At 38.2% G+C, this 13,357-nt stretch overlaps 2 protein-coding genes across 3 annotated transcripts in view; one reads left to right on the top strand and one right to left on the bottom strand.

The window, feature by feature from the left end:
- LOC107692415 (interleukin-12 receptor subunit beta-2-like) overlaps positions 1 to 3,468 on the top strand; it is a 15,469-nt gene extending 12,001 nt beyond the window's left edge. Inside the window, exon 14 of the mRNA XM_016491458.1 lies at positions 2,929 to 3,468. Coding sequence (XP_016346944.1) covers positions 2,929 to 3,300 — 372 coding nt within the window. The 3' untranslated portion in view covers positions 3,301 to 3,468. The remainder of the gene's footprint in view (positions 1 to 2,928) is intronic.
- Positions 3,469 to 5,560: 2,092 nt separating this feature from the next.
- LOC107692416 (plasminogen activator inhibitor 1 RNA-binding protein-like) lies at positions 5,561 to 11,339 on the bottom strand. Of its 2 annotated transcripts, none has more exons than XM_016491460.1 (8): positions 10,963 to 11,339; positions 9,300 to 9,483; positions 8,701 to 8,841; positions 8,556 to 8,624; positions 8,343 to 8,417; positions 7,888 to 8,059; positions 7,279 to 7,464; positions 5,561 to 6,677 (listed from the first exon to the last, which is right to left on the bottom strand). In XM_016491460.1, exons 1-8 carry the CDS (start codon positions 11,213 to 11,215, stop codon positions 6,618 to 6,620), a joined length of 1,140 nt encoding a protein of 379 aa, XP_016346946.1. In that variant the 5' UTR covers positions 11,216 to 11,339; the 3' UTR covers positions 5,561 to 6,617. The 2 variants fall into 2 exon arrangements, with proteins under 2 accessions (XP_016346946.1, XP_016346945.1); XM_016491459.1 differs by having other exon boundaries at positions 8,556 to 8,627.
- Between the last annotated feature and the right edge of the window lie 2,018 nt (positions 11,340 to 13,357).

Below are 13,357 nucleotides of genomic sequence, written 5' to 3' on the forward strand. Positions count from 1 at the left end.
ACTGTTCTGGAACAGTGTTGTAAATACAACTTAAACCAGTGGCGAGTGGTGACTTTTTTAACTGGGTACGCTGAGTGATAAGACCCACGTGATTAATAATCATGAACCCAGCAGATAATAGTAGTAGTAGTAGTATCTTTTAATAATAATTACTATTACCTATGACCAACAATATCTTAAACACCATCACCAGTCCTAAGTTCAGTTAAAATAACAAATATGCATTCATTCATGGTTACCAAGTTTTAGTTCTGATCACTAGTTCTATCATTAAATAGTGCTTGATTATCATAATATCATAATATAATGCTTGATTGGCATTCAGTTATTTAAGAAGCTGTTCCATTTTACAAAGATAAGCTGATTGGGTGGAATCATATGTGTGTGTGTGTACCTACTTAACCATATTTTGGGGACAAATTTGTACCCAAAAGTGAGCAAAACCTGACAAAATGGGCAAAAACCTCAATTTGTGGATGTCCTCATTTGTAAAACTGGAAATAATGCATTATTTATCGGCTTTAAGACATCGGCCAAATTTTCTTATCGGGCCGATACCGATAACAGAAAAAATGAGCATTTATCGGCCGATACCGATATGGTGGCCGATATATCGTGCATCCCTAAAAAAATATAGCTGGTTTTCCAAGTAAAAACTGCCAAAATAACGTTTACACGTAGTTAAGTTATGATACGTAATCAGAGGGTGGGGAGATGGGGGGATTCCCCCAGTCTATATGTCTCTCTGCATCAGCTAAATAATTTTTTTATTCACAGTGAATAGGAGTTAAAACTCCCACCCAGATGACACTCCAATAACAGACCATGCAAAATACCTAAAAGTATTTAAAATATTGCAAAGTAACGTTGCAACCTTGCAAACAATAATAAAATCAGAGAAGGACTTCAAGCGACACGAGCATACACAAAACAATATGATGTTTGTTATTATTAAAATTTTATATAACCCACGTTTTTATAGAAAAATAAAAACTGCCAAATAACGTTTACACGTAGTTAAGTTATGATACGTAATCAGAGGGTGGGGAGATGGGGGGATATCCTCCGGTCTATATGTCTCTCTGCATCAGCTAAATTATTTTTTTTATTCACAGTGAATAGGAGTTAAAACTCCCACCCGGGTGACACTCCAATAACAGACCATGCAAAATACCCAAAAGTATTTAAAATATTGCAAAGTAACGTTGCAACCTTGCAAACAATAATAAAATCAGAGAAGGACTTCAACTGTAAGCGACACGAGCATACGCAAAACAATATGATGTTTGTTATTATAAAAATTTTATATAGCCCACGTTTTTATAAACATTTTTATAAGGCAATAACGTTGACAATAACGTATATCTTCAACATACGTTGTCTATGACCAAAAATCTAAGTTATTCAGTGGACTTTTAAAATTTGCTTTGCTTGAGAAAATAAAAATATACAGTTAGTATCTCTTTGGGTTTGAGACTTTAGTCTTTGCAACTTTAGGGATCTTATCTATTCATGAACAGCTTGTAACACTCCAAAGAGAAAGGAAAACTTGAAATCGCATCATATGAGTCAAGTCAAGTTTATTTGTACAGCGCTTTTCACGATACAAATCATTGCAAAGCAACTTTACAGCAAATTAAGTTTCTAAAATATTTAGTGGTAGCTTATCAGTGGTGACTGTCAGTTAATGTACATATGGCAGAAATGTACGGAAAAATCAATTTAAGACGTAATAAAACAGACGATGAACACTATTAACAGCAATTATTATATGATGCAATCAAACTTATAGGAAAATGTGGTAGTTCTGTATGTTGTTTCAGGGTTGGCATCATCTGAGGTCCTCTGAGGGGTTGGCATCATCTCTTCTCAGGTGTTCTGGATCCAGACTGAAGCTTGTGTAAAATCCCGTGGCAAAAAACAGAGAAACAAATAGAGACATAATTAGCGTAGCTGCTGTTCCAACCAAGCAAAATTGATTTGTTTAACCCAAACTAAAGAATAATAATGTGCATTTGATCAGATATAACTGCAGTACAAGATTATGAGATGCATTATTTGAATGCTTGGCCAAAGAGGTGTGTCTTTAATCTAGATTTAAACGGAGAGAGAGTGTCTGAACCCCGAACGTTATCAGGAAGGCTATTCCAGAGTTTGGGAGCCAAATACGAAAAAGCTCTACCTCCTTTAGTGGACTTTGCTATCCTAGGTACTACCAAAAGTCCAGAGTTTTGCGACCTTAGGGAGCGTGATGGATTGTAGCGTGGTAGAAGACTAGTTAGGTACGCAGGAGCTAACCCATTAAGGGCCTTATAGGCAAGTAATAATATTTTGTAACTGATACGGAACTTAATAGGTAGAGACTGCACTGGCTACCTATTAACTTTAAATCACTTTAAATGATTCATTCAAAATACTGATTCATTCAGGAACAGAACAGCTTAATGAACAGTCTTAATGAGTGAGTCATTGAATGATTCACTTAAGTGATTTCTTCAAAAGCATTCATTTTGTTTTAACTTTTGTTTTAACTGAACTATTTTCGAATGTGGAGCAAAATTTGTATTTTGTAAGTAGGTAACTGGCAGTATTTTGACTAAAATGTAAGTTGTGCGATATTAATATTTTGTTTATTGAACTGTTGTATAAAAGCAATACAGAAGAATTTGCTTTAGAATGTCAAGTAGAATGTATTTCGCCTACTTTTTTAATGAACTATGAATTCGGACATACTACTCTTTTCACATACTGTTTTTTGCCTCCCACATAGTAGAGAAGTAGGCATATTATGATAGCATTTTCCCAACCCTATTGCAGTATTATAATTTTGTTTAAACATGGAATTGGATTTGTTGACCAAAATGGTGTAAATGTGAACTATATAAATGTAATTCATTAACCAATTCACACCTGTTCCCCTTCGCACAGAGTGAAATGAAATTCTACCTAGACCAGTGTGACTCCAGTGTGAATGAGGAGCCTGATAATGTGGAGGTGGAGGAAGTTCCCTATCCCCGCATCTGCACCTACATCAAAAGTTTCTCTCAGGAGTCCAGCTCCTCTGATGCCACCCAAATCACCAGGATCACAGACATCACGGAGGACTACATTTCCACTCATGGGGCAATAAGTGGAGGAGAAGAGGAAGATGAATATGAAGAAGAAGAGAGGAGTTTGAATGAATTTGAATTATTCCCAAGCACTCACAGCCCTTTCCTGGAGCCCCTGGTTTTAACTGGAGGGAAGCTGACGCTGGATGTAGTGAAAATAGACTGCAGTGAATTTCTGGATTGCACATGATTCTCAAGAGGCATTAAAATTAGACCCAACTGTGACTGTACTATGGATGCTGAAAAATAACCATGGACATCCCAAGAATAATTTGTCAGCCAGAAGGACAAACGTTTTCTTCTTGCTCTGAATCTCAGCCATACCTGGGCACAGGGCCGTTTCTAGGCATAGGCGAGCTAGGCGGTCGCCTAGGGCGCCACCAGTTGAAGGGGCGCCAATGAGCGCAGAACGGCCCTGCCTGGGCATCTCAAGCTAATGTTAGTCATTTTAAAGTCGTAACGAAACAGAAGTAGCAACAGATTTTCTATTCCCGTATTGTGATGAACATCCAGGTGAAATGGATAAAATGTATGGCAGTGACTTGCTTATATCTGTTGTTGATTGGATGGAAGTAGATCTGAATGCAAGCTTGCAGTTGATTTTAAGGAAGGGGTTAGTTTAAGCGGATCAAATGTTTGGAGAAGTCTGGCATAGAAGTCTGATGCTTCACCAGAAAATGTAATTCTATTTTAATAAAAAATTGAGTTCATAAAAAAAATGCATGGATGAATCAAGAAACAAGATCAATAACATGTATTTAGAAAATTGATTCATTTTAATTTCATGCCAATTCTAAAAAGCTTATATGGCTGTGTTTGAGGGATGGGCCAATGTAGGCCTCTTGGGATGTGATAAAGGGTGGCAAATGGTTGAAACAAAAACAAGGTTGACTTCTCATATCCTTTTAAGCACACGTGGCCTGCCTGAGCTACTGATCTCTGAAATGCAGATGATCTAACAGACTGGTAACAGCCCATCAGGAGTACGGATACTTAATGAATGTAACTTGAAAAGGTTTTAGGCCATATTCGACATGGTCGTTTTTTTCCACTAAAACACTCAGCAGCTGTCCAACACTAACTTTAACACTGTAACTCTTTAACTTTTTCAAAACAATCAAGAAAAAATTGCACAAGTTTCAGTATCAAGGCATACTCAGTACTCATATCTACTCTAATGCAAGATGTTTGACAAATACATTTGTCATAATCACGTTTTTCAGCAGCTTAGCTGAATACTGTCTTAATGTAAAGTTTGTATTTGTATGTAAACATGTTAAAGTCAAAGCATCAAGGACAAAATATGTTCATATGTGTGGTTTACTGTCACTACATCTTTAAAATTATATGGTAAATGGGTTTGTGGAGAGATGGCAACACATAATTTTAGTCTCTAGATAATTTTACCAGTCAGCCATAAATAGTTGTTCATGTGTATTGCACAAACTAAACCTCAATAATAAACTAAATGCAACATTCCTAAAGGAAATGTGAATAGCCAGCAACAGCACACAGAAATACTGACAGCTGCCAAATGCTTTTGCAAAATACACTTGCAAGTGTTAAGTCCACTCCAAATGCCAATTAACCAATGCCAGGAATCACTATATGAGCGGCTGGTTATTTCAGTTACAATAATTGATATACAATATTTCATTTACAATAAGGTTCCATTCGCTAACATGAATACATTGAATAAGATTTCTATAGCATATGTTAATTTTAAATTCAAAATGTAACATTTTTAAAATCAAAACTTGAAACTTTTAAAGGATTAGTTCACTTCCAGAATGAAAATTCTGTCATCATTTACTCACCCTCCACTTGTTCCAAACCTGTAGGAGTTTCTTCTGCAGAACACAAAAAACATTCTGAAAAATGTTGGTATCCAAACAGTTTATGAGCACCATTGGCTTCCATAGTATTTTATTTTCCTACTATGAAAGTCAATGGTGCTCATCAACTGTTCACCAACATTTTTTCAGAATATCTTCTTTTGTGTTCAACAGAGGAAAGAAACTCATACAGGTTTGGAACAAGTGGAGGGTGAGTAAATGACAATTTTCCTTCTGGAAGTGAACTAATCATTTTACATTAATGCATCATGTACTAACATGAACACTGAACAATTGCATTTGATCCAACTTTAACCAAGATTAATAAAGGCTGCAAAAAATAAATCTCATTGTTCATGTTATCTAATGCATTAACTTAATGTTAACAACTGGGACCTCATTGTTATTTACAAGCCAAACTCCATCTCAGAGACCATTTCAACCAAAACTACACCATAGCAAAAGATACCCTATACGGCTGGCTACAAACAAGACCAGTATCACTATTCAAATTTTTTTTTAGAAACTCAAGACTTTAAAATGTAAATGTCTAGCATCAGACAAGAACAAGTTCGAAGCCGTTTCATCTTTGAAGTTAAATTCCACACAACTCTGTATGAATCAACCATCTTTTAATTATTGACAGAGGTCTAATAGCAGGGTACGAACTCACACATTATCATAGCACTCAGCTGTTCCACACTGAACAGGATGGTGTTTCTTTCAGATCAGTTATGCAGTAAAGCTGTTGTAAAAGCAATGGGGAAGAAAGAAAGTCACTTCTAACAGGATATAAGAGGATTTATCCATAACCTGGCTCACATTTATCAGTAAACAGGAGTGCGGTGTGTAAACTTGCTGCTTGTATTTACACTGGAACTTTGCGTAACAAGTATGATACTATCCTGAGTTACCAGAGTCAATGGTATAAAGATACCATTTTGAACTTTACAGTGGTCATTTGATAAAAGACACTTTTTGTGGCGAATGCAACGGAATCATCGGAACTATATCTTGGATAAGTTATGAATCATAAATTGTACATTTAATCGAAATGATTTCAGATTGTTTCAAGGCTTGCTTTCAGGGAATCGAGATGTTTAATACCATAAAGAGCAGTACCAAAATGCTCTGTAATTTCCCCTAGAGATGCAGTAACCTCTACAAATTAAAAGACTTAACTTGTAGATCTTATTCCTGAAATGACTGCCTTGTTTTGAGGCATTTGTGTGTAAAAAGCAAGCTAGCTACGGGACACCTTAAGATAGACTGGTGTGCTCTTCACACCTATTTTTGGAAACACATATTTTCAAGCAACAGTACAAAAAGTATCCATGAACAATGCATAATTTCTCAAGAGAGAGAAAAAAACAAAAACAAAAGAAATGCTGTATGAAAACATCCCTGCTACCTTATTTCTAAATACAAAACCTCAACCAATAATTTGCTTCAGAATAGCAAGAAGTCCGTCCTTTGTTTTTTTTTTTTTGTTTTTTTTAATTTTCCATCTTTTTTTCCTAAAACAAGTCAAATCAGTCCTCAGGGGTGAATGGCATGAATGACAGTCTTCCATCATTACATCTGCTGAAGGATCCGTTTGCATGCAAGCCTCATAGACAGGGACCCGTGGAGGAGTGATCCTCCTGGGTGAGCAGAGTGCTGTCTGGGCAGCTTAAGCCAGGGCTGGGAAAGCCTCTGGGTCGTCCACATTAGGGACAGACACTCCACCGGCCTAAAAGATACAGATACAAGAAAAGCAGTCCATTTGAGTCAAATGCCAGACTTTAAGAGTTATGGTTAATCTTTGAGATTATCTAGCAATACTACTCTACATGTACTTCATATTTTTTCCCAAGCAGCCATGGACGTCTTGGTAAGATTTATTTTTAATGTTTTTGAATGAGGTCTTGATTTGCTCACCAAGGTTGCATTTATTTGAACAGCTGTGCTGCTTATTATCTTTATTTGTGAAAACTGATGCGTTTTTAAACATTTTTATGACTGGAAAGTTCAAAAGAATAGCTTTAATAGCTTAAAATATCTATTTTTTGTAACAATGCAAATGTCTTCACTGTCATTTTTGATCAATTTAATGTGTCCTTGCTGAATATAATCAATTTCTTAAATTTTTTACTGACCCCAAACTTTTCAACAATATGTTTTTCAAACCAAATGTTAACAACCAATCAGCAATCATAATCGAATCAGGTGTGTGTAACTCCATAAATAAGGTTGTGATGACAACCTCCACCTTTGGACAGATGTGCAAACTCTTCCACAGTGGTACAAATATATAAGCGTACCTGCAGATCAAATATACAAAGAGACTGTACCCTGTCTGGCCTGCGTTCGCGAGGTGGCCTGGTAGCAGGGGCCCCACGGCCTCCCCTGCCACCTCGTGGTCCTCCACGACCACGTCCTGGGCGGCCCAAGTCACCAAAATTAATCTCCAGTTGGGTTGTAATGTCATTCGCTAGTTTGCGGAAGTGGTGATCCCCAGAGGCATCATCAACAGAGGACTGCAGGAAAGTGAACAAGTATATTTTATGAAACTTACATTTTAGTTCAACATCCAAACAACTGAAACGATTCATTTCTCAATTGGGTTGAAAAGGACTGAAGCAAAAAAATGAGACAATGAATGTAATGACATGTCTGAATGCTTATGTGTTTTTAAAGAAACACTGGGGTTGTGCTTTTAGAGTAATGATGTCATATTAAATGGAGAGCAATCCGGTTCCTCAAGCACATCTCCAGGCTGCTTACAAGTAGGGCTGCACGATAAATCGCGATTAACACTAAATCTCGAGTAAATCGACATGTCTAGTGTGATTATGATATCGCATGGGCAGCGATTATGTTTTTATGCGCAGCTTGTCCGTGAAGCACGGCTCACATTTAGCATGAAACACAAAAAGCTCAAACTCTGTCATTTTACTTACATCCTCAGCCTTAGACTTGTGCAGAACGTATCCTTTGTTCCAATCGGCTCCCTCGTTGGCCTTACGAATGTTGAATTCCACTTTGGCTCTCTCTTTATTCTGCTGGGCTTTCCATTCATCCAGAGTCATCTCCTTAGGACCTTCTTCTTTAAGGTCCTCAACCTCATTCTCCCTGTGGAAACAGCAACATCTAAACTGACCTAAAAGTACTGCATCCAGTTAGTTCATGCATGGAAAATCCCAATTAATCAAATAAGTAGTACTTGTCCTTTCAATAACTGTTTGAGATTGTAAACGTGTTGTGCTTTTAATAGAGCCTTCATGCTTGAATCAATCCTAAAGTTACACACTATATGTTTTTTTTTTATTATAGGCGGCAACACAATAGTGCTGGCAGCAAATGGCAAACAATGACTCAGCAGTGCAGCGCTAATTTAGAGCTGAAGTGTACACACTTGTTCTCCGAGTCATTAGGTGGGTGCTCCTCTCCTTCAGGGGTGTCCTCGGTGACATTTGACTGGTCAAGCTCGCTGTAAAAGGAAAGAAATGTATCCAATTTCACAAAATTATCATAATGAGCCAAAACGCCTCCAACTGACCAGTATGTGAATCAAACTCATCTGCATTTTCAAGATTTTGGCAGACAAAGCATCTGTTGCTCCACTGACCTCAACTCATCCTTAACAGTGCCCCAGTTATGAGATCCACTCCCTCCACGTTTTTCCTCTGCTCTCTGGCTGCTGAAACAATAATTAACACTTAGCTTTGGGCAGCATTACAGTTGGAGTCAACATGTGGATGCAAATGACTTACGATCGGTCGCTGCCACTGTGTCTGTCAAACTCGCGTTTGCCGCGTGAGTCAAAGCCGTCAGTCCTGCTAACACCTCTGCCCCGGCCTCCGCGCCCTCCTCTAGCACCTCCACGACCCCGGAATGGCCTGTCACTGACAGACCTGAAGAGGAGAGATAATATAGCAGTTAGATGTCAGCCATTTCTGCTGAAATTACCTAAATTTGGATCTTGCTACTTAATTTCTTTAGAACTTTATGCAGGAAAATTAATGTATTAAGTTCCTTTAAAGTCTTTAAAGCGGATTACCAAAGGGAAGTCAGGTGTTTTCACTAAAAGAGTTTATGAAATTTTGATTAATTATTAGAAGTTCAAAATCTTTTCAAAATGAAACATACACACAGATGAATTGTTCACAATAAGATCTACAAGATGCATTTGGAAAATAGACAGTGAATTTTTATTTCACGCTCACTTGATCAGAAATAAACATGAAAAAAAATAAAAAATAAATAAAGCATTAAAAACAAAAGTACACTTCTGCTGGAATTAAATGATTTCAATATAAAACGTTGAAGATCAACTATGTATTACCACACAAACAAAGGTCAATTGACTCACTTCTCCACCGAGAATTCTCCACCCTCAGCAGGTTTTTCATCAGCGGGTTTGTCAAAGCGTCGTTCACGTGGTGGCCTCCTGTCAGGCCGCCTGTCGGCTGGTGGACGACCCTCCCCCTGACTTCCCTGCTGCTGGGATCCTGTCTGACCCTGCTGCTCTGGCCGGCGGCCCATTTTCTTCATGCCTGCAAAACAGACACACAAATGATTCAACTCCGTTGATAGCAACAAGTATCATAGAAAAGAATGATGAATGAGATTTTTTTTTTTTTACGCTAAAACAAAAGGTGTTGTCTTAATCTGAATTACAAAATTCACTTCAATTAATGTGCTTAAAGGGTTAGTTCACCGCAAAATGAAAATTATGCTGTGTTTTACTCGCCCTCGAAGCATCCTAGGTGTATATGACTTTCTTCTTTCAGACGAATCCAGTCGGAGTTATATTAAAAATTGTCTTTGATCTTTCAAGCTACACCTAGGATGCTTCGAGGGTGAGTAAAACGCAGCATAATTTTCATTTTGCGGTGAACTAACCCTTTAAGTACAAAAATAGTCATTATTCACTCACCCTCAAAACTGTTCCAAAACCATGTAACTCATTTCATTAGTGTAACTCTAAAGGCTAAATTACAGCATCTGTCACCAATCACTTTTATTAAAACAAGATATTAAAAAAAACGTGAATGTCATTATGCAAAACATTGTCTGTATCTCATAAAGGTTTAAAACAACTTAAGGATGTTAATAAACTTAATTTCTGGCAAACTATCCTTTTAAATGTAAAAAGTGGACAATACCAAAATTCTCTGAAAGGGAAGAACGTAGTAAATACACATTATTACGCTATTAACGTTACTTCTTTAGTTTAACTGCTTAAAATTGCGTGTTTTTCTTATTTACTTGCACAGGAGACGTCTGTGTTTTTCTTAGTTTTCACACTAGCTAAGCAATACACTAATAATAATGGTTTGCGCCTCTTGACTGATCCCACCCTCCGCCTAGTTACCGAAATAGACGCTCTCGCGCGGCCCAACAGCTGATCACGCGCCCGCTGCCTCCTCTCATCCTGATCAGTCAGGGCCACTGACACCCGACAAAAAAAAACTGACAACCCTACCTTCAGCACTGTTCAGGCTGGCGCAATTTTAAAGCACTTGATGAAGTTAAAAACCGGCGTCACAATAGGAGGCTTTTCAATGGGAGTGTCATGACTGAGAGGACCGACTCTACTGCCTCAAACACGAGGCTGGAGCTGCACTGCTCGAGCTTTAATAAAAAGCCAAGCGATAACGGACTGTACATTCGGAGACTATCAATAAGCAGTTATTTTTAGTACTGAATGAGAGATTTTTACTAGCATGTAGAGTTATATGCACAAATATACCAGACATTTAACAAACAAACCGACGGTTATCAATAGGCCTGCAGTTCATGATGAATCTACAAAATAATGAGATAGCAACAAGTTCTACTGCGTGCGTCACATAGAAACAATGTAACGTTATGGCGCGAAAAAGCATTTTTGCTGAAAGTTTATGAGATGTCAGGCAGCTCATCAACAATAGTGACATGCGTGACCTCATGGGCTTTAGTCGCGTCTTTTGCAGACTGCTCACTTAGGAAAAGTGTGCCCAAATGACGAGTTTAATGCAAGCGATATTTACCATCTTTCTTACGAGGAACGGGAGCTTGTGTCTCTTCCTTCTTCTCAGAAACTGGGTTTCTTCTTTCTTTCTGTGACTCCTTTTTGGTCTGCTTTGTAGCCTGCGCGGCGGTCTTGGTGGCACCAGGAGCGGTCGCGTCCTTCTTCTTTTCTGCCTGCTTCAAAACCTCAAACGGATCCTCTTCATCATCAAATAGCTGGTCGAACCGATTGGTTACTACACAGCCGAAACCTTCTTGCAGATGTCCGGGCATGATGGCCCCCTTTCAGCAGGATTCTCCTCCGATTCTACAGGGCCTGAGCGAACACTTCGCTGCTAGATGCCACAAGATGGCTGGAAAAGACTCGCGCTTCTCTTCCGGCGTAAAGACATCCGGGACTCTGACCGCAAAGACTTGTGGTACATGTAGTCGCACAACATACTCCAGAAAGAGAGAGAGAAGACCCAATATTGTTATTTGCTGGATTGGCTTTTGTATTGTCATTGTATTAAAATTATCTACTATTGTAGAAGATTATGTAAACATCTATAAATCTAAAGATTTTTTTGTCAAAGCAATAGCTAGGCCTAGCTGTCAAAAAAATTTACTTAAAATAGAAGAGTAAAACGTTTTTTTGTTTGTTTTTTTTATTTACTTAGTGTAAAAAAAAGTGTTTTACGTATAGATTTAACACAGACCCCCTAATACCCCTTGCGGCCCCTGAGGGACACTGAGTCAGGTCATATGACCCCATGACTGGTCTTCTAAAAAGCTCGAAATAGCTTTGGATTCTGAGTAACCCCATCAAAGCAATCATTCAGCAATCTTTGAGAAGAAAATGTGTCACGTCACAAGTTAAGTAATAGATGCAAAGCTTGAATTCTCTTGGCAGTTTATTTATAGAGCTACAGAAATGTCTGAATAGGGTAGGCTAACGTAGGATTGATGATGTTATTGTTATAGGATTTGTCTACCAGGTGAACAATGTAATTATATGATCACATAAAAATGATCTCGTACACTTTTTTTTATCGCGTTCATCTTTTATTTACTACATTCAAATGATTTTATGTAGCCTATGCATTTTTATTGTTGTACCCTTTTCCCAGACTCCGACTGTTCATCTTAAAAGGATAGTTCACCCAAAACTAAAAAATTCTGTCATCATTTACTCACCCTTATGTCATAAACCTGTCAAACAGTTTTGGCTACTATTGACTTCCATTGTATGGGGGGGAAATCTTGAGAAATTTCTTAGAATTCTTCTTTTACACAGAAGTCATACAGGTTTGGTTGTGTAAGGGTGTGTTCACACTTGGCAGGTTTAGTTCGATGAAAACATTGGTGTGATTAATCTTTTAATGTGGTAAATTGTGAATAAGCGTGAACAAACCTCCTGAAAATTATTCGGTTTGACAGAACAGACCAAAAATCAATAATAAACAATTGGTCTCTAATAACGGGGGGGGGGGGGGGGGGGGGGGGGGGGGGGGGGGGAACTAAGTAATTATCACTTGTGAGCAGACTAATTTATTGTGTGTCATGCAAGATATTCAAAAAGTATAAAAAAGTTATTTAATTGCATTACTTTAGCTATGAAATCATCCTTATAGCAAGCAAAACAAATGTCAACTGATAAGATACCAAACATGTCCAATCACCATCATTTCCACCACAATAGCCTACATTATTTGTGAGAACTGAGACTGTTATGTTCATATTTTATGACAGTGAAGTATGCCTAATATTATTGCTAGCGGTCAAATCAAGCTAGTTTGAAAAGTGTTTTAAAGCAGTTCACCTTCTCTACAGAGCCAAAAGTGCCCTCCCGTTAAAATTCTGGTCCCAGACATTTCTTTTTTTCTAAATATTGACAAAGCTTCATAGGGAAGTGCGGAACTTTAAGTGTTAATGAGGGCAGGAGCAATTGTGATGCCCAAGCGCACAGGTGCAGACTGCAGAGGACTGAAGACGACTGTGATTCATGGACATTCAGCTAAATCGACTTTGACTTCAATTCACGGTTAATGTAGCTAGAAAGTGTTGTTCCGCGCGCGAGGATGCCGAATGTGGTGACGGAGGCGATGATTGAGTCTTATGCGCTCATGTTTTTGGTGATGTCAGCGTTTTTTGTGTACTTTTGTGGCATGGTTTGGGCATTCTGCAACCCTAAACTCAGTGGCTTTGCTGAAGAAACAGAGTGCGACACGAGCAGTTTTTCACAAGTCCCTCTGCAACAAATCTTTGCGGATCCTGAAGATGTGGAAACAACTCAGCCGGCACATACACGGCATTTAACCAAAGCCGAATGTCTGGATCAACCGACACACAGTAACATCGCTTCATCCTATATTGTGGATTAATATTGTGAAGTATAAATAAAACAACACCAAATATGCTCCAGCTTCATTAGTC

Source organism: Sinocyclocheilus anshuiensis, unplaced genomic scaffold (genome assembly GCF_001515605.1).
Source record: "Sinocyclocheilus anshuiensis isolate Anshui unplaced genomic scaffold, SAMN03320099.WGS_v1.1 scaffold70, whole genome shotgun sequence".
Lineage (NCBI taxonomy): Eukaryota > Metazoa > Chordata > Actinopteri > Cypriniformes > Cyprinidae > Sinocyclocheilus > Sinocyclocheilus anshuiensis.

Coding starts and splice junctions, on each gene's coding strand:
- LOC107692416 (XM_016491459.1), bottom strand. CDS start 11,215: ATGCCCGGACATCTGCAAGAAGGTTTCGGCTGTGTAGTAACCAATCGG. Junction 8,842..9,299: donor GGAGAATTCTCGGTGGAGAA/GTGAGTCAATTG, acceptor TCTCCTCTTCAG/GTCTGTCAGTGACAGGCCAT. Junction 8,628..8,700: donor CACAGTGGCAGCGACCGATC/GTAAGTCATTTG, acceptor TTATTGTTTCAG/CAGCCAGAGAGCAGAGGAAA.